At 39.8% G+C, this 18,723-nt stretch overlaps 1 protein-coding gene across 3 annotated transcripts in view; it reads left to right on the top strand.

The window, feature by feature from the left end:
* The window catches only part of FMN1 (formin 1), a 447,836-nt gene that overhangs the window by 114,722 nt on the left and 314,391 nt on the right, over positions 1–18,723 (top strand). For 2 of the 3 annotated variants that reach the window (XM_066341832.1, XM_066341833.1), the window contains one exon: positions 5,382–5,560. The exons of the other annotated variant lie outside the window; for it this stretch is intronic. In XM_066341832.1, the coding sequence (XP_066197929.1) occupies positions 5,382–5,560 (179 nt within the window). The remainder of the gene's footprint in view (positions 1–5,381; positions 5,561–18,723) is intronic. 3 annotated transcript variants of the gene reach the window in all.

Genomic DNA, 18,723 nt, shown 5'->3' with positions numbered 1-18,723 from the left:
TAAACAGATTTGGGATCTGCTGCACTGGAGTGCTACTGAGAATTCTTATGAGCTTAATTATTTCTCTCTCTGTCTTCTTTGACAAAAAATAGTCCTTACCACAAGCATATGATATTTAATATGCTGTCCTTGCATAAAGGTCTCTTTACTTAAAACAGGGATTTGTTTGTATCCCTTACCAGTAAAGGATACAGGAAAGGTTTCTTAAAGGAAAACAGTTTTGAGCACAACCCAATAGCAGGTGTAGTCTTACCATCTTTGTTTTAGTAATGAGAATATAAAGGGAACTTTAGTAATTCCACCAAGGTCATACAGTTAGCAAAGGTCACAGTCAGGTACTGAACCCACCTGTCATACAAATCATTCACATCTACTTTTTTCTCAGACCTCAATACTCCCATCTGTGGATTAGCAATAATGTTCTCTAAATAGCATGAAAGATTTCTCCAGAACCTGGACTTTAGTTCTGTCTTTGCCTCTAGCTGGGTATGTTGGAAATACCACAATCTTCCTGGACTTTATTTCCCTCACCTATAGAATGAGCAGGTAGGTAGAGAAATATACAAAATTCCTTCTAGCTCTAATTTTTATTTTGACTTGAATTTAAATATCAATAATATTGAATTTGTTCATGAAGATGGATGCTTTCCTTATAGATTCCGAAATTGCAATAGCCTGCTCCCCAGTCCTTCCTATTTCCTGATCCGTTGACAGCCTTCCCCTGCTCTCTCTACCTTCTACCTGCCTGCCTTGCTCATAATTTCTATCTCCACATACTCCTGACAAGGAGAGTTAGAGGCTGGGATGGATAGATAAGAGGCTCTTTTAGAATTACATGTACTTCGCTGACATTGTATCATTTAACATCACTAGAAATGAAAATGAGGGCAGTAGAACTAGGGAGTGTTGATCGCTAATTGACAGAAACCAGCCACGAGACTATATTCTTGCCAAAGCTCTGCCTTTCTAGATATAGACATGAATAATTACACACACAGGCACACACCCTCCCTACAAATACTTAACGATGTCATTTGCCATTAGCTGCACATCTTGATTGCTGTCTATCTTGCCTGTAAGTACATGTTTGAATAACATAACAGAAGACAACCTGTCTCCCTTTACATATCGGTTCTGATTTTCATGGTTGGGAAAACTTCACCTCTTGGATTTATTTTAAGTCAAGTATGATGGATGGCCTTGGGAACTACAGCATAGGAACAAAAACTCATGAGAGTTTCAGGCTTTTTATTCTTTATTCTTTTTTTTTCCCCTCTTCTCTTTTCGGAAGCATAACCACTTCATCATTGCTGTCAAGTGAGGGCTCACCATGACGGGAAAATTAAAAGAAAAAGCCTAAAAGGCACTGTAATTTTGTTCCTTAGGGAACAAATTATATTGTATGTTTGTAAGCTTCTCTTTGAAAGGGGATTTATATCTGTGTATATATATTTTTTAAACAATTAAAGGCAATACCTAGTAAATAAGTTTAATCTTTTTAATGAAATGTAGTTTGTGTGTGGATATTGGTATGAATGAGGAAATGAGTAAGCTATGAGTTTTCACTTGACTCGCTAAATAATTGTTTTCAGTACAAATTACAAAATAAGATATAATTGTAGTCTTTAAGCCGGCTTAGCTGAAATGGTTTCAAGTTTTTAAAAGATGCAGTGCTTTTGGTGGGGACAGGTGATAGAGAGCATATTAGGCAGTTATTTCAACACTGAACCCCAAGTCTCAATGGCTCACAGCAAATATTTATTGTTGCTATTCATTGGCTTAGGAATTGGCTAAAACCACTTGGTCTGACCTGGGTTGAGCTGAGGTTGGCTCCAGGCAGCAGGACTCTGTTTGGGTCTGCTCTTTGCCTAATTCCAGGCTCTCTAGGGCATGCATGTCAAATAATGATGGCAAAAACACAGAGCAGGGTGTAAAAACACACTGCCTCTTAAGGCCTTGGCTCAGGGTTGGCATACTGTCACATTATCCACATTCAACTGGCCAAACCAAGTCACAAGGCCAACTCTAGCATCCATGGGCCAATGGAAGGAGAGCTACCAAGACAACTGGGAAAGGCCTTGGGTGCATCATAATTATAATACCGGGAGGGATTAAAGAAGTGGAAACAATAATCCAGTGTGACATAGGTAGAGAGACATTCATGTTGGGAAAGATAAGCTCTGGATACTGCCTTCAGTTGTAAATGGCATAATACCTTTCCTTTCTTTCTGCTTCCATTGTATTGACAATTGACAGCAAACCCCCAGTCTGATGTTGTAGGTTAGCATCAGGAAGTGCAGCTCATCATGTGAATGGTTGAGACAAGCACAGACTTTCCAAGTGGTTCCAAGGTAAGTTGCGCTTCCTGTACTGTAACTGTGTCGTGTTGTTATTAATCATGGTCAGCTGTAGAATTAACCTGTGTGTGTATGTGTGGTTCATCAAGCTGTTGGAATGTCTTTGAGAAACGGAGTAAGCAATATATATTGAGTAAAAAACAAATTTACAATATGCACGTGACAGGGAAAGATACATGATTAAGTTGATAGGACTTTTAAACATTTTTACAAAATAGTCAATAAAAATCAAACACCTCAAAATCTGTTTGTATCAGAAAATTAAATGACATTTGACTGTTTTTTTAGAATATACTTATCTAATTTTAGGTAAATTTTCCTTCTCTGTATTAAATTTATCCAATTGAATAGAGTAGTGTGGCTGCTACCTGTTATAATAAGTATAGACATGTGTTTTATTTCGGACTATTCAAAAAACTCGTGTTGGTATTATTAAACTTTCAATTGAAAGACTTACTTTATAAGTTTGCTATGTCCTTTCTAATGGTGAATTTGTCCTGTGTCTTACGTACCTTGTCAGATGTTTGAGAGTAACCTTTTCATGTTCCTTATTCCTGCCCTTGGTCCTCTGCTGTCAAACTGATCCTCACCCAAATTACTACGCGTCATAATTTTTACCTTGTGTGTTTTCTTCACAGGGATTTTGTCTGGTTAAACACTGGGTATTAGGAATTGGCTTTTTAAAATTAAAGCTATTTCCAATATGGAGTTACTTTATATAGTTTCTACCTAAACTTTGTGGTGTCTTTCTTCTGCTTAAAGAATAAATTGCACTCACTAATGCAATGTTAGTGAGTGGGATTGCATGTGCAGCAGAATTTTATCTAAGAACACCAGATCCTGGTTCTCGTGGGAATTTACCACTCTCTTATCCCTAAATGATGAACCCCTACTCACCAGACAATGTGCCTTTGATGATTTAGATGTTTTACCTTAGGTGTTCTCTGTGATGTATATTGTGCTTTTTCTGTTGTTTTATTAACCAGTGTAAACCGCCCAAAGCTGGCAGCTATTCCAAAATAAAAAATGAAAAATAGAGGGACTTAAGTTAAGATGAGAGATGGGATTAATAATGAAAACATTTCTGGAGATAAGGTAGCATGGTGAGAGTATACCATAAACGTAAAAAGGTCTATTTTCTCGTTTTTTTGCCAAATGTGAGCAGAAGTGTTCTCGGAGGGTAATGAGCCATATAATGGAAGTCAGAAGAGGTCTGAGCTTTAATCTCTTCATCTAGTAAGGCATGGCTTGGCAGCCTTCCCTCGGGGCCACAGTGAAGATAAAGTGGAGGTACTTTACTGAGTGCTCCTTTTAGAGCCGGTGTGGGGGCACTCTGCAGAACAGGGGGCTCAAACAGAAACCCTGGAGAGGGGAGTTAGTGAGGGGCGTATAGGCAGGGTGAGGCCAGGTGACTGAAAAGGCTCTCATTCTAAGACATCTGGCTCAGGTTGGTTATAATATTCTGGACATCCTATGTCTGCCGAGTAGACACCCGAGGCCCTGGACTCTCTTTTTCTCAGTAGCAGCGGAAAAGTGTTTTATGGACAGCCTACCAAAGGCCAGCTATATGGACACTGTGACCTGCCTCACCTTTATCTCTGAAGTGTTTGGGAATCAACTAACCCAAACAAGCAACCAAAAAGCAAAACCTTGGCTGTTTTTAAACATTGTTTCTTCTCAAATGCTACTCTGATATAAAGGAGAAGCATGTTGTCCCAAGATCCCTTTGTTAGCTGACTTATTCTCAGCTCAAGTTACTGGTAAGTCAGGTTTTCAGCATGGCGGAAGTCATTAGCTGGTTTTGGGTCACTGCCAAAGAGACGCTATTACAAGGATATGTGTAATAAACACCCTATCATATATCCAACAGTGATCTCTATTGTGCAAGTGCACTGAGTCTAAACCCTTAACTTCTGCCTAGGTGTGTAATATTTTGCTGAGGTTGCTTACCAGAAATTAAGAGAGAACTCAGAACGGAGAGCCATATGGAACTTCAGAGGTGATCTAACCTAGTGTTTTCCCAACTGTGTTCCATTGGAACACTAATGGCTTGCAGCATGTTTATCAGGTGCTCCTTTAAATGGATTCTGTGGACAAGTAAGTTTGGAAAATACTATTTTACAGAGCGAAGTTTCCTCACTAAAGGGCATCTCAGGTCTTTAATATGTTAATATGAATCATGGCTCCAAGACAGAGCATGCCGCTTTTCTCACACTTGTTTGACCACAAAGTCCTTCTGTTATAGGACACACATTGTCACAAAGAGAATGCCAGGCAGAGCCCATATAGCCTAGTCATTGAGAGCCTGGCTGCTGGTTTTTAACTGCCTGGGGTTACCCTTTACTGACTTTGTGATATTGAGCAAAATATTGAGGTTGATCAGTGATAACCTCTTTGTGACTCAGTTTCTACTTCTAAGATGGGAACACTAGTGTTACCTACCTATAGGGTGCTTTTAACAAATAGAAGAACAGGGCTAAGAACAGTGCCTGGCACATACTTGACTATTACCTTCCTAACATTTAGATAAGAACTAGCATAGCACCCTCATTCTAGAGATGAGAAAAGTGAGTTCACTCATTTAACAAACTGACCAAGTGCCAATATGCACCACATATGATGATTTAATCCCCACAAACGAAGATGAGCATGTTCATATCCCCAGAAGACACAAACACTTGGCTCTCTAGCAGCTGCGCAAATAATATGGCTTAGGAGGTGATACCTCTCAGCAGGAAAGCCAAAAAGCCAGCCTTCTGACTTCTGTCTTCTAGCCCACCCCTCGATTCTGTCCTAATGAGAAGGATCTATGTAGCCTGGATGGGTAAGCAAGTGTAAGGAGCATATAGTTGAGAGCATAGAGTTGAGCTAATAGATTTATTAAGAAAGGAAACTCTAAAAACATAACTTACAAAGGGAAGTAGGAGGTAGTGGAAGTGGCTCACACAGGAGTCCCCTAGATAGGGTGGCTTGATGTTTTTTCTGGCCACTGTGTTGCTGAAGGTCTTCTCTGTGTTTGTCTAGGCATCTCCTCTGAGGGCTTTTCCCGGGACTGCTTCAATGAGCAGTCAACCACTAAAGACCTTCCCATCAGGGATGGAGCTGCCTGGGTCCTGGGCCATAGAGCTGGACCAGCCTGTCCCTTTCTGCTCCAGGAGGAGAGAGAGAAGACAAGCAGAAGTGAATTGTACTTGGAACTCCATGTAAGTAGAAGTCTTTGTGTTTCTGCTGTGATTCATTGCAGTCAACAGAGGTTCATTTAATATGCATTTAATGCAAATCATGTTTGTAAAGCTGCTGAAGTTTCATTTTGTGTATATGGCAGGTTGGGGTTCATTGTCTAAAAATCAACTGGTTGCAGAAAACAGATATTGGTGAGCTGAAGTTTGTGTGCTAGAAAGTGACTGTATTTACAATTTATCTGAACTTTTCAGAGTTTTGTTCACATCAACTTTGCTGCCTAAACCTTGTTGAGGGAATACTCATTTGATGCTAGTCCACTTCTTAATATCATTTTTCTAAAATTGTGAGGACATATGTTAGCTGACTGATAGGCTCTGGTTTCTCTAGTAAAACCAAATAGTCTGTCTCTCCTGTACATTCTTAAACCTTTCAGTCTCTCTAGCTGCTCAAATAACAGGTGATCAGTTTGGCAGGAAATCTGCTGAATACAAGATGACCCATTTAAAAACACAGCCTTCTTTCTCATTCATTCCTGTAGTCATTGACACAGAAGCATTGACTACCCTATACAAAGCAGTGGACTGAGTTTTAGCTATTTCTACATTGTAGATGGCCTGATAGGATGTCCTAGACTGCCCTCATTCTCACCACCCCTCTTCACCCTCTTCAGCTCCCAGTTTCCTGGCAGAGATGGGGATGAGCATTAGGAATCCAAGAGCACTCCCCCCCCAATAAGTTCTCATGCTTGTTAACAACCTTGTGCCCCTGAGTTCTTTAAATACTTTCCAGTTCATTACTTTCAGGACTGGAAGTATATGTCTGACGAGTGTGGGTTAGATCTGTGATGTTCATATGAGTGACAGTTTTTACAAGCAACCAAGAGAAGAACTTTGTACTTTTCATAACCATAAAACCATAGGCACATAGTATGTCCTTTTAGGAAAGCATTCGAAATCCCAGTCATTGTAATAGGAGGTTTAGAATGGAACTAAAAGATGAAAAATCTACAATCTTTTATGAGATGACGTGGAAATTTGTCAAGTTTTTGGTTCTTCAATATAAAAAGGGAAGCTGTGCATCCTGAGTGAGCTCCAAGTTAAGAAGTGGAACAGTGACATCTATTGGTCGGATTACTGCAAGCCGAGCTGCTGCAACCGCGGGCCTGGACATGGACGTTCAGAAATGGACTTTGAGACTTCCTTTTCCTTTTGTCCATGTGTAAAAGTTTTTATTTCTTTATTTAGAAAATTAAATTTAGTGGGATGACATTGATCAATAAGAGTACCTAGGTATCAGGTAAACATCTCTATATCATTTGAACTGTTGATTGCATTGCGTGCCCACCACCCAAAGTCAAATCATTTTCTATCACCGATGTGTGTATGTTTTAAATTGTGTTGATGTGTTTCTTTAGGCATCAGCTACTAAACTATGTATTTCTGGTTTTCCTTTTCCCCTGTGAATTTAATTATTTCTTAATTTTACTTAGTTTATTTTAATTATAAAAATCATATACAATCCTTTTATAAATCTTGAAATATGTATTGAAATGGAAAGAAAAGATATAATCTATAATTTCAGCAGCCGAGGACACTTAAAATTTGATAATATTTTCTTGTTTTTTACTATGTATGATTTATTTTCAGTGAGGACTTTTTTTAATATGTAAACATAGGTTGTATATCTTTCTTTTTTCTTTACTAATGATTTCTACATTTCTTACCCATGTTGTTACAAATTCTTTGTGGCAGTATCTTAAATGAATGCACTGCCCAACTACATTGTACCCCAAAATTTATTTAATTATCTTCTGTTATTGGATATTGAGATTGTTTCCAATTTTGGGATAATATACTATAATTTGTAGTAAATAGCACTCTCACACATATAATTTTACCTATGCTCTCTCTCCTCCTAGTCTTTTTAGGCTTTTGCTACGTATCATTGCATAAGTAAGGTCTATTTCCTGAACCAGCCTTTCATGACATATATATGTATGCATATATAAAACATAAATATAATATTTACATATTATAATGTATGTAATATGTAAATAACATAGTCGTATGAATATATAATAAAGTAAACATGTTTCTTAGTCTTCTAGTAATTATAATTTTTAAAAATGAGACTCAGAGACATGGACAAGAGTGTGGGGGTTATGGGGTGCAGGGGAGGAGAGGGAGGGGTTGGGGGTGGGGAGGGGCACAAAGAAAACCAGTTAGGAGGTGATGGAAGACAATTGGACTTTGGGTGATGGGAATGCAGCATAATCAAATGTCAAAATAACCTAGAGATGTTTTCTCTGAACATATGTACCCTGATTTATCAATGTTACCCCATTAAAATTAATTTAAAAAATTAGGATAATATCTTTAGATTATTTTCTATATTTGCTTATTTTATACTTTGGACCCTAAGGCTCCTCACCTCTAAGCCCTTTCCCCTCAGTAACATCTGACTCTTTTTTTCCTTTTTATTGAATGTATTGAGGTGTCACTGGTTAACAACATTATACAGGTTTCAGGTGCACAGTTCCACAACACATCCTCTGTACACTGCATTGTGTGTTCGCCACCGGAAGTCAAGTCTTCACCCATCACCGTTTATCTCCCATCCCCTCCTTCACTGCCCCTCCCCCTTCCCCAGCAGTCTCCCGCAGTGTTGTCAGTGACCATGAACATTTGACTCTTTTTATTTTAAATATTGATATTCTAAGTGAGATTTTCCATTTGATGGGGTTCTAGTGATTTAGTAAAAGTTTACATCCTGTTAATAATCACCACATCAGATTACAAGGACATTTCTCCTGGGGGACTTTGAACACTAAGTCAGGGAGGTGTTTATTACCCTATGATATTTTGATCAGCTGTAAACATTTGAAAGGACTGCCCTGTTTTGCAGTGCCACCGTCAGAAATTACTTTCTTCAGCCTTCTTGTGTGGATGTGCTGCCACCCGATAGTGTGCAGGGGTGATAGCTAAAATGTTTACTGATCAGTGGGAGTTGGGCATCCACAAATCAAAATGGCCACTGGCATGAAGGCTGGTGCTATTATTAAGGCCCTTTATTTAGTTTTTTTTTTAAGGGCCAGAAAGGGATTGTTTTAGGTTTGGGGAACCATGCCTTATGTTTCAACTACTCAACTCTCATGACAAAAGCAGCCATAGAGAATACATACATGAATGTGCCTGTGTTCCAATAAAAAAGTTCATAGACAGAAATTTTAATTTCACATAATTTTCACATGTCAAGAAATAATTCATCTTTTCATTTGTTTTTCCACCATCATTTTTAAAACTAAAGGTCATTCTTAGCTCACAGGCATTCAGAAACAGGCAGTGGATGGATAAAAAAGACATATGCCAGCCCTGGCCGGTTGGCTCAGTGGTAGAGTGTCGGCCTGGCGTGCAGAAGTCCCGGGTTCGATTTCCGGCCAGGGCACACAGGAGAAGCGCCCATCTGCTTCTCCACCCCTCCCCCTCTCCTTCCTCTCTGTCTCTCTCTTCCCCTCCCGCAGCTGAGGCTCCATTGGAGCAAAGATGGCCCAGGCGCTGGGGATGGCTCCTTGGCCTCTGCCCCAGGCGCTAGAGTGGCTCTGGTCTCGGCAGAGCGATGCCCCGGAGGGGGAGACCATCGCCCCCTGGTGGGCGTGCCGGGTGGATCCCGGTTGGGCACATGCGGGAGTCTGTCTGACTGTCTCTCCCCGTTTCCAGCTTCAGAAAAGAAAAAAAAAAAAAAGACATATGCATGGGCCAGATGTGCAGGCTCACCTGTGCTCTAGACCAAGAGTTGAAGATCTTCCTCACTTCTGCCCTGGCTCAGCCACTATCTGTGACACCCTGGGCACCTGCCTAACTTCTGTGGGCCTCAGATTTGTTTTTTTAATCAAATGTGTTTTGGCAGAATGGGGAGGCACAGGAGCAGATGAAACAAAGTTCACTTTAGCTATAATATTAGAGTTCCTGATTCTATTACAGCAACATGAATCAACCCAAGCATTGATATTTATGTGGAATAGAAATCAGTTTACTTAAAGGAAACAAATAAATTTTAATATTCTCAATGTGAATTTTTGTCTTAGAGTGAGGAACAATGTCATCTCTCTGACAGCGAGACCAAAACTTGTCATCTCCTAACTCTATTTGAAGGCACACATCACTTTGTTCTGCTTCTCCAGCACAGCCCACCCCCTTCAGTTTTATTGAGGTATAATTGACATATAACACTGTATAAGTTTAGGTGTACAACATAATGATGTATATATGTATGTATTATAAAATGATCACCACAGTAAGTTTAGTGAACATCCATCACCTCACAGTTACCAATTTTTCTTGTGATGAAAACTTAGAAGATCTACTCTCCTAGCAACTTTTAACTGTGTAGTATAGTATTATCAACTCCCCAGAACTTATTAATCTTACAACTGGAAGTCTGTACCTTTTGACTGCCTTCACCCATTTCCCTTCTCTCTCAACCCCTACCTCTGGCAACCAGCCATCCATTCTGTTTATATGAGTTCAGTTTGTTGGTTTTTTAAGACTCCACATATAAGTGAGAATATACAGTATTTGCCTTTCTCTGTCTGACTTATTTGACTTAGCAGAATGCCCTCCAGAGTCATCCATGTTGTGGCTTTCATCTTTTAGTTATTGAATTGTGAGTAGGTCCTGGGGTTCCTTGGGGAATGGCAGGATGTGAGCTGGTGTAGGATAGACACGAGAGAGATTCTGTTTACCAGCCTGTCAGTGTTGCAGCATTTAAGCAACCAGTACTAGTCTTGGTGCCCTTGGCTGATTGTCAGCCAGACTACCGCGCAGAGAGGTTCTGTGAAGGTGATAAGCCTATAGTCCTGCTCAAGTGAATTCTATGGACCATTTGGGGTGATCTGCAAAACCCGTGAAAGACTAAACCCAGTGCTCAGTCAGTTCCACCTTTAGGTCCCAAGGTTGCTAAATATTCCATAGGATGAACTTAGAGTGAAGAATATTTTGTTGTTTTTCTGATATTCAAATATAACTGGTTGTCCTGTATTTTATTTACTAAATCTGGCAACCCTAGACATCACTTTTTGGGCTGCATTCAAATGCACCATGTGTATGCATTGCCCTAGGCTGGCATCTATTGTATGTATGGTAAGTGCTCAGTCACCCCAGAGTGCCCATGGAGAGCATGAACATTATGAAGTTAGCCTAAAAGGGAAGTTTCTTGTATTTCACCAAACTAGGAGCTACCATTAGCCATGCTCCTTAGTTTCCAGTGTACTTTGAACCAGACATGTCAAAAGCAAGTGAATATGGACAGACTGGAGAGTAAATGGAGCCTAACTTTTCATAACAAGTAAAATTTCCTGAAGGTCCCGTTTGAGAGGAATACTCACCATGGAGGATGGTTGACAAAATCTCTATAAATAAGGGGCGTAGGTGGGATAAAAACACCGCTAACAAGGTGTGGCCTGAGATTGAAAAAAAAAATAGGAAAAGCAGAAAAGATAAGCAGTCATTTAGATTAGATTAGATTAGATTAGATTAGCTATCTAGAAGTAGGATTTTGTGTGCCAGCCTTTAAAACACAAATTGTGATGTTGCTTCTTGGCCTTTGGTATAAGACCAAGTGTAAAACACTGACTTTGACCTCTTCCAGGTGATTCTGATTTCCTTTTTTTTTTTTCTTTTCTTTTTTTCTTTTTAAAGATTTTATTTATTCATTATAGAGAGGAGAGAGAGAGAGAGAGAGAGAGAGAGAGAGAGAGAGAGAAGGGGGGAGGAGCAGGAAGCATAACTCCCATATGTGCCTTGACCAGGCAAGCCCAGGGTTTTGAACCAGCAACCTCAGTGTTTCCAGGTTGACGCTTTATCCACTGAGCCACCACAGATCAGGTGATAAATCACTTCTTTTTTTTTATTTTTATTATCCATTTTTAGAGAGGAGAGAGAGAGAGGGAGAGAGAGAGACAGAAAGGAGAGAGAGACAGAGAGAGAGAAGGGGGGAGGAGCTGGAAGCATCAACTCCCATATGTGCCTTGACCAGGCAAGCCCAGGGTTTCGAACCAGCGACCTCAGCATTTCCAGGTCGACGCTTTATCCACTGCGCCACCACAGGTCGATTCTGATTTCCAAGGATTATCTCAATCACCTTCTCACCGGTGGGGCCCTAACCTTTTTTTACAGAGTTGGCCTAATTGGATGGGGAGGACATAGAATCAGGTTCTAAGAAATTGTATCTTATAAATGTAACAATATAATTACCAAATCTACACCCAACCTTTTAGTGTGTCTCCCAGTAACACGAACTTCCCTGTATTGATCGCTTCCTAAGTGCCACCCACCCTCCTTTGTGGTGTCATTCTATCTACTGTACAAGTAAGGAGATAGGTTCAGTAAAACAACACATCCATTTTTTTCCCTCTCTGTCTTTCCCTTCCTCTCATTCGCTAAAGTCAATTTTTTAGAAAAGAAACAAAAAAGTCCATTTAATGGGTATAAATTAGCTCCCTTAATCAGTGAGAAGGATTGAGAACCAGGCTCAGAACTGGATAACTAGAACCACAGCCAAATCACCCCACAGACCTCAATCCAGTGAAGATTCTGCAACTGCTACCGCGGAACACTAGGTGTCTCAACATGCATTTCGGAGATCCTGGGTCTTTAAAATTAATGCAGATACACGGATTGGAGCGTGAGGAGATTTCAGTCCTTCCACCTTCCTTCAGTGTCAAACTGCACGGCATAAATTAGATTGACAGCCATCCACAGTGCTCTCTGATGTGCCTCTGCAGTACATGGAAGGGCCACCTCCGTCTCGTTTCCACAGAACCTGCCACCTAAAGCTAAAGGCACAGATCGACTTGTCCAAAACATTAGAATATTCCTGACAATCAGGCTTGTACTTGCAAGTGAATTCAGCAATATCAAAGTAGCTTATATTCTGAAGGAGTGTGTTATTTTGTATCTGTGAGTACCTGTGTGTGAGTAAATGTATGTGTGAAAGAGAGGGTGAGAAAGACAGAGAGAGAGAGACAGCGATCATGTGTCTGTTGGCTGTATGATAAATGATAAAGAAATGATTCAGGGAAAGAAAACAGTTGGAAGTGATGAATTATTGATTGAATTGGAAAATTGTCTTTTTTACCACTCTTCATCACTTTAAGTCACTGTAAAACAGTTGAATAAAGGTAGTTTGATTTTACTTCTAAACCCCATGAGATTGAACCCAGTTATCTCAAATTAGAACCAATGTTGAAATTGGTGTAGAAGGTTGCTAACCCATTTCATTAAGGAGAAATCCTTATAGTATGCCCATTATAAAAGTTCAATTATGCCATTTCCCTTATTTCCCTTAACATCTACCTGTCCTTTCTCCTTTCTATATACTACATGATAAGGACAAATCGAGCAACATTTCCAATTTCTTTGTAAAACAAAAGGAACAGTTTGATTTGGTTTAATCATTAAACCACCTTAATGGTTAATGAAACTGTGAAGTTTGCTTTTCTTTGATCCTGATAAGGCTTATTGTCTTGATTTTCTCTTTGTCTAATCTGACATAAAATATAATAGCTGCTCATGGAAAATTTGGCCGTGGGAGTACACATTGAGACAACTTGGTGCTATGTATGCTTTCAGATTCTGAGAGAACATAGACTAGAACTGGGTTTTATGACAATGTTGAGAGATTTATCCAGGAGTTTTATTTAAATAAGTGGGAATATTGCAGCTGAAGTATCTTATTTGGTTTCTCTAAAAGTCAAATAACTGCATTTTAGCCCCCTTTGGATAGGTTCCATTGTTCAGTCTCCCTCCCTGTTTTAAGAACTGCAGCTCGGTGCGCAGTCGTTTGACTTAGCATGCTGTGAGCTGCATGGGCTCTTTCAACTCTGGCCGCTTTCTGCACGTATCATTTGTGTTCCATGCGTGTATTTCTGAAAAGCACTTTCTTCTCCCTCCAGGATAAAAATGGTAATTTGTGGTTAGAATTATAACCCCACATGCCCCATTTAGAATTTGAAATGCAGTAGACTTGTCTTAGAGAATGCTTGAGAACATTTCTATGTTAACATAAGGTTCCAGTTTTTATGGCCCCATTGTTTTGCGGGGTTTTTTTATTTTGATTTTTTTGTGGGCTTTAATTAAGCCATTTGATTTATTATTATTTTTTCTAAATCTGGTTAAAAACTGCAGCTTCTACATAAATATCCTGTGTATGAATGATACAAACTTCCCTTTCTAGCTATAGAAAATAAATTACTTTGATTCTAGGAACTATTAAAACACTTCTTCAGAATATATCATGATACTTTTTAAAGTGTTCAAAATGACAGCAGTACTCTATATACTGTTTTGTTTGGATACCAAATTAAAATAATGTACTAGAAGGAGGCAATAGTGAATATACTATTTTGAAATGATGGAAATGTCACTCCTCCTCCCACACTCTGTAATAATGATGTCCACTCTTTACTGAGTGTCTGTGGTGGATCAAGCAAACACTCCTTTAGCACTGTTAACACATTTAATTCTTAGGACAAAACTTATGAGTTAAATATGTTTCCCATTTTATACATGCAGACACTGGCTTATCAAAGTTAAGGAACTGACCTAAGTAGCACAGTGATTACAGGACTAGTAAGTAGCACAGTTAGTGCAGGACCAGTAAGTAGTGTCTCTCACGGAACACAAATCTGCCTCGTGCTTCCTCCTTCACATTTTTCTGCCTTCTGTCGACTGTGTTCATGAATAGGATCAGAATTTCTGTTTTGTAATTTTTGTTTTGTTCTGTTTTTGAGGTTTGCTTTTTTTTTCTAGTTTTATTGTGATATAATTGACATATATTATTGTATGAGTTTAAGGTGTACAACATAATGATCTGATATTTGTATGCATTGTGAAATGATTACCACAGTAAGTTTAGGGAACATCCACCAAACACATAGTTAAAAATTTTTTTCCTGGAATGAAAACTTTTACAATCTATTGTCTTAGCAGTTCTAAATACACAGTACAGTATTGTAAACTATAGTCACTATGCTGTCTGTGATATCCCTAGGATTTATTTATCTTCTACCTGAAAGTTTGTACCAGTGGTGGGATTCAAATAATTTAACAACCGGTTCTCTGCCCTTATGACTGTTTTAAGTATAAGAAAACAATATACAAAAAGGTAGTTTATTATTTCATGCATTTAATACTTAAATAAGAACAATAAAAGAGGTACATAAAAATAGATTATAACATTTTAAAACTAGAGTTTTAAATTATTAATGAAAATATATTAAATAATACCTGACAAAAATAATAAAACTGTTATTTAAGATACTTCCATATTGCTTCTTCTTCTTTTTTTTTTTTTACAGAGACAGAGAGAGATTCAGAGAGAGGGATAGACAGGGACAGACAGACAGACAGACAGGAAAGGAGAGAGATGAGAAGCATCAATCATTAGTTTTTCCTTGTGACACCTTAGTTGTTCATTGATTGCTTTCTTATATGTGCTTTGACCGTGGGGCTACAGCAGAGCGAGTAACCCCTTTCTCGAACCAGTGACCTTGGGTCCAAGCTGGTGAGCTTTGCTCAAACCAGATGAGCCCGCACTCAAGCTGGAGACCTCAGGGTCTCGAACCTGGGTCCTCCGCATCCCAGTCCTACGCTCTATCCACTACGCCACTGCCTGGTCAGGCCATATTGCTTCTTGATTGAGGTCCTCACCTGAAATTTTCTTCACCTATGGACGGAATGAACATTACTAAGGGTACTTAGAATATGGTGTTGCACAGATGAACGTTAAAAAAGAGTAAGCAATGTAAAATTGTGATTTCCACATTGGGCAGCTGCCCAGGCACCCACCTTAGAGAGAACCCTGATTACAAGTGCCATTTCAACAACTGGTTCACTGAACTCAACAAAAAATTAGGTATCGGTTCTGCTGAACTGGTGCGAACCAGCTGAATCCCACCCCTGGTTTGTACCTTTTGGCTACCTTGACCCATTCCCTACCCACTATAGTGATTTATTTTTTAAGTGATATAATAGGTGTACCAGTACTTATTATATTATTATCTTTAAAATTGTTTAAAATCGGTTTCTCTCTATCCCTCACTGCATAAATTTAAGTGTCAAGTTAATAGTCTCCCCAGGAAGCACACATCTTATTCTTGCCATGCCCGTGGCACTTTGTACTTCCCTCTCTTGGCATTGATCCCACAGGACTGTGTGTTGATCGCCCGTGTACATGTCTTTCTTCTTTGTAATTTTGATGCATTTACATTTGTTTCCATATTTTTTGTTCTCTTAAAATGGCTAAATCAGGCCCTGGCAAGTTGGCTCAGTAGTAGAGCGTCAGCCTGGCGTGCAGGAGTCCCGGGTTCAATTCCTGGCCAGGGCACACAGGAGAGGCGCCCATCTGCTTCTCCACCCCTCCCCTTCTCCTTCCTCTCTGTCTTTCTCTTCCCCTCCCACAGCCAAGGCTCCACTGGAGCAAAGTTTGCCCGGGCGCTGAGGATGGCTCTGTGGCCTCTGCCTCAGGCACTAGAACAGCTCTGATTGCGGCAGAGAGATGCCCCAAGATGGACAGAGCATTGCCCCCTGGTGGGCATGCCGGGTGGATCCCTGTCGAGCACATGTGGGAGTCTGTCTGACTGCCTCCCCGTTTCTAGCTTCGGAAAAATACAAAAAAAAAAACCCCCAAAAATGGCTAAATCATGTATTAACTTCAAGGAATCATTACAGATCAAACCGGAGCTCACAATTGTGTGTCCTTTCTGTTCTCTGGAAATTCCTTCTAACTTCAGCCGCCATTTCATTCTGGTGATTTATTCAGCCCCATTCAGATGTTTCTAGGTGAAAGAGAACTGTTACAAAATACAAAAGAGAATTGTACAAAATACAATTAAGTTCTTTGACTTAATTGTAATGAAAAGAGTGAACATTTAGAATCAGATTGATCCATCCCAAATTCTGGCTTTGCCACACATTGGTTGTTTAATCTTAGTTTTGGCTCAGTTTCTTTGGACCTCAATATTAACATCTCCAGCAGTGTCCAAACAATAGTCACTTAGCTGTATGTGGCTACAGTATTAGTTCAAATTAAGTAAAATTAAAAATTCAGTCCCTCAGTCACACTAGCCACATTTTCACTGCTCAGAGGCCAGCTGTGGCTAGTATTGGATGACATAGATATAGAACACTTCCATTACTGCAGAAGCTTGTACTGAACAGTCCTAATCTATAAAATGAGGTCAGTAATACCTTTTTCCTAGAGTTATGGGGGTAAGGGGGACTAAGGTACAAGAAAACTGTATAAGGAATCTAAAATGGTATTGACTTGGGACAAGAATGACACTTTAAAAAATGAAAGTCTCTCCCTCCATCCATTGTGCATGTTTTTCTTCTCTGCCTTCACTTTGTTTTAGGTAAATCCTCATCTTCTCTAATTTTTCTGTTGCCTCCTTTAAAAAATAGTGTAGCCTGACCAAGGAGTGGCACAGTGGATAGAGGGTCATCCTGGGATACAGAGGACTCAGCTTCAAGACCCTGAGGTTGCCAGGTTGAGCGTGTGCTCACCAGCTTGAGCACAGGGTCTCTGGGTTGAGCATTGAATCATAGGCATGACTTCATGGTCACTGGCTTGAGTCCAACGTCACTGGCTTGAGCAAGGGGTCACTGACTCAGCTGGAGCCCCCCCAGTTGAGGAACAGATGAGAAAGCAATCAGTGACAACTAAGGTGCTGCAATAAAGAATTGATGCTTCTCATCTCTCTCCCTTCCTGTCTGTCTGTCCCTATCTGTCCCTCTCTCTGTCTCTCTCTGTGTCTCGTGTAAAAATAATAATAATAATAATGTAAAATGATACTGGATCTTTGGTGATTCAGTTAATATTCTCAAGATAACTTTTTCTTTAAAAAGTTAAGGGAAGGAAAAAAATAAGGAAGGAAAAAAAAAAAGATACCCAGTCATAGCACAGCCAATGGCTGTCTAGCTTTATGACAGAAAACAAAAGCATATGGGCAGCAATAGGAGTGGATGGTTTATTAGATTCCAGATCTTCATATAAAACTTTTATCATGACCAATGTTAGCCACAAGGAAATGCTTTCTTCAGGGACTCCATGGCTGCTGTAGTGATTATATACATATGTGGGCCATCAATATTATTAATTTGGCAGAGCCAAAACCCATCAGAAATATGTCCCAGGAAATTTTGTACCTTAAAGAATGCTTCCTTTTTTTTTCCTTTCCCTCCAGCTTCACAAATCCCAGCCTTTCCTTTTCTCTCTTACATTATTTTTGTCACTGGCATAACTCTGCTAAGGGACTACACTTGCAGTATCACCATCAGTGTCTGTCAGTAGGCTTTTAAGGAAAAGATTTTCCTGAGAGAATTCAAATCCATGGATTTTTTTCTGAAGTATTGAGTTGGTTTAAAAATCATCTTGGAGCACAGGAAAAGTAATGAAGAACAGAGTGAACTCTGTCACCCTCCACAGGGATGACCTGGGGAAACTTCAAGCTCATTACTCTCTTCAGGTGACACAGATGGAAAAAACCAATCCAGAGAGCACTGGCCCTGAAACACCCCGAGGGATCCCTTGAAAGAATTGTTTGGACCTCCATTTACTGCAGGCACACATGCGCGTGGGGAGGCACGCTTAGTAGCCTTTCTGTAACAATCCTGTTCAGATCCAATGGCCCTCTGCCCAAGTGCGCATGTAGGGGAGGGGCGCCTTCTGGCTCTGGCTGTCAGTTCATCAGTAAAGACCTGTTTCATATTGACAGAGTTTTAAAAAAATTATGTTGGATGCTGGTTGGTGCCTCTACTAAAGTTGTTTCTTTCCTATCAAAACATGTCATACCCATTGTAGTACTTACTATGTGCCAGACATTGATGAGAATATCAAAGAGATATTTGGTTATTTAATGCTCTTAATAATCCATGAAATCAATACTTTTCTTATTCCCAGTTTCCCGCTGAGGAAGCTGAGGCACAGGAAGCTTCTATATTTGCCTAAGGTCAAGCTCTTGAAGGAGCAGAATAGGATGTAAGCCCAGGACCCAGGGACAGGTTCTTAACTCTGCAAACAGCCCTTGTTCCTTGATTGAGAAAGATTGCACATGCACTGCTCTCTTCTTTCTTCCAGCTTCACCACAGCCTCTCCTCTTCCCTTTGGGAGTCTTCTAGTTTACCTC

This window comes from Saccopteryx leptura, chromosome 6 (genome assembly GCF_036850995.1).
Source record: "Saccopteryx leptura isolate mSacLep1 chromosome 6, mSacLep1_pri_phased_curated, whole genome shotgun sequence".
Classification (NCBI taxonomy): domain Eukaryota; kingdom Metazoa; phylum Chordata; class Mammalia; order Chiroptera; family Emballonuridae; genus Saccopteryx; species Saccopteryx leptura.
Note: the sequence above shows the minus strand (reverse complement) of the source record. Positions and strands in the feature narration are given on the sequence as shown.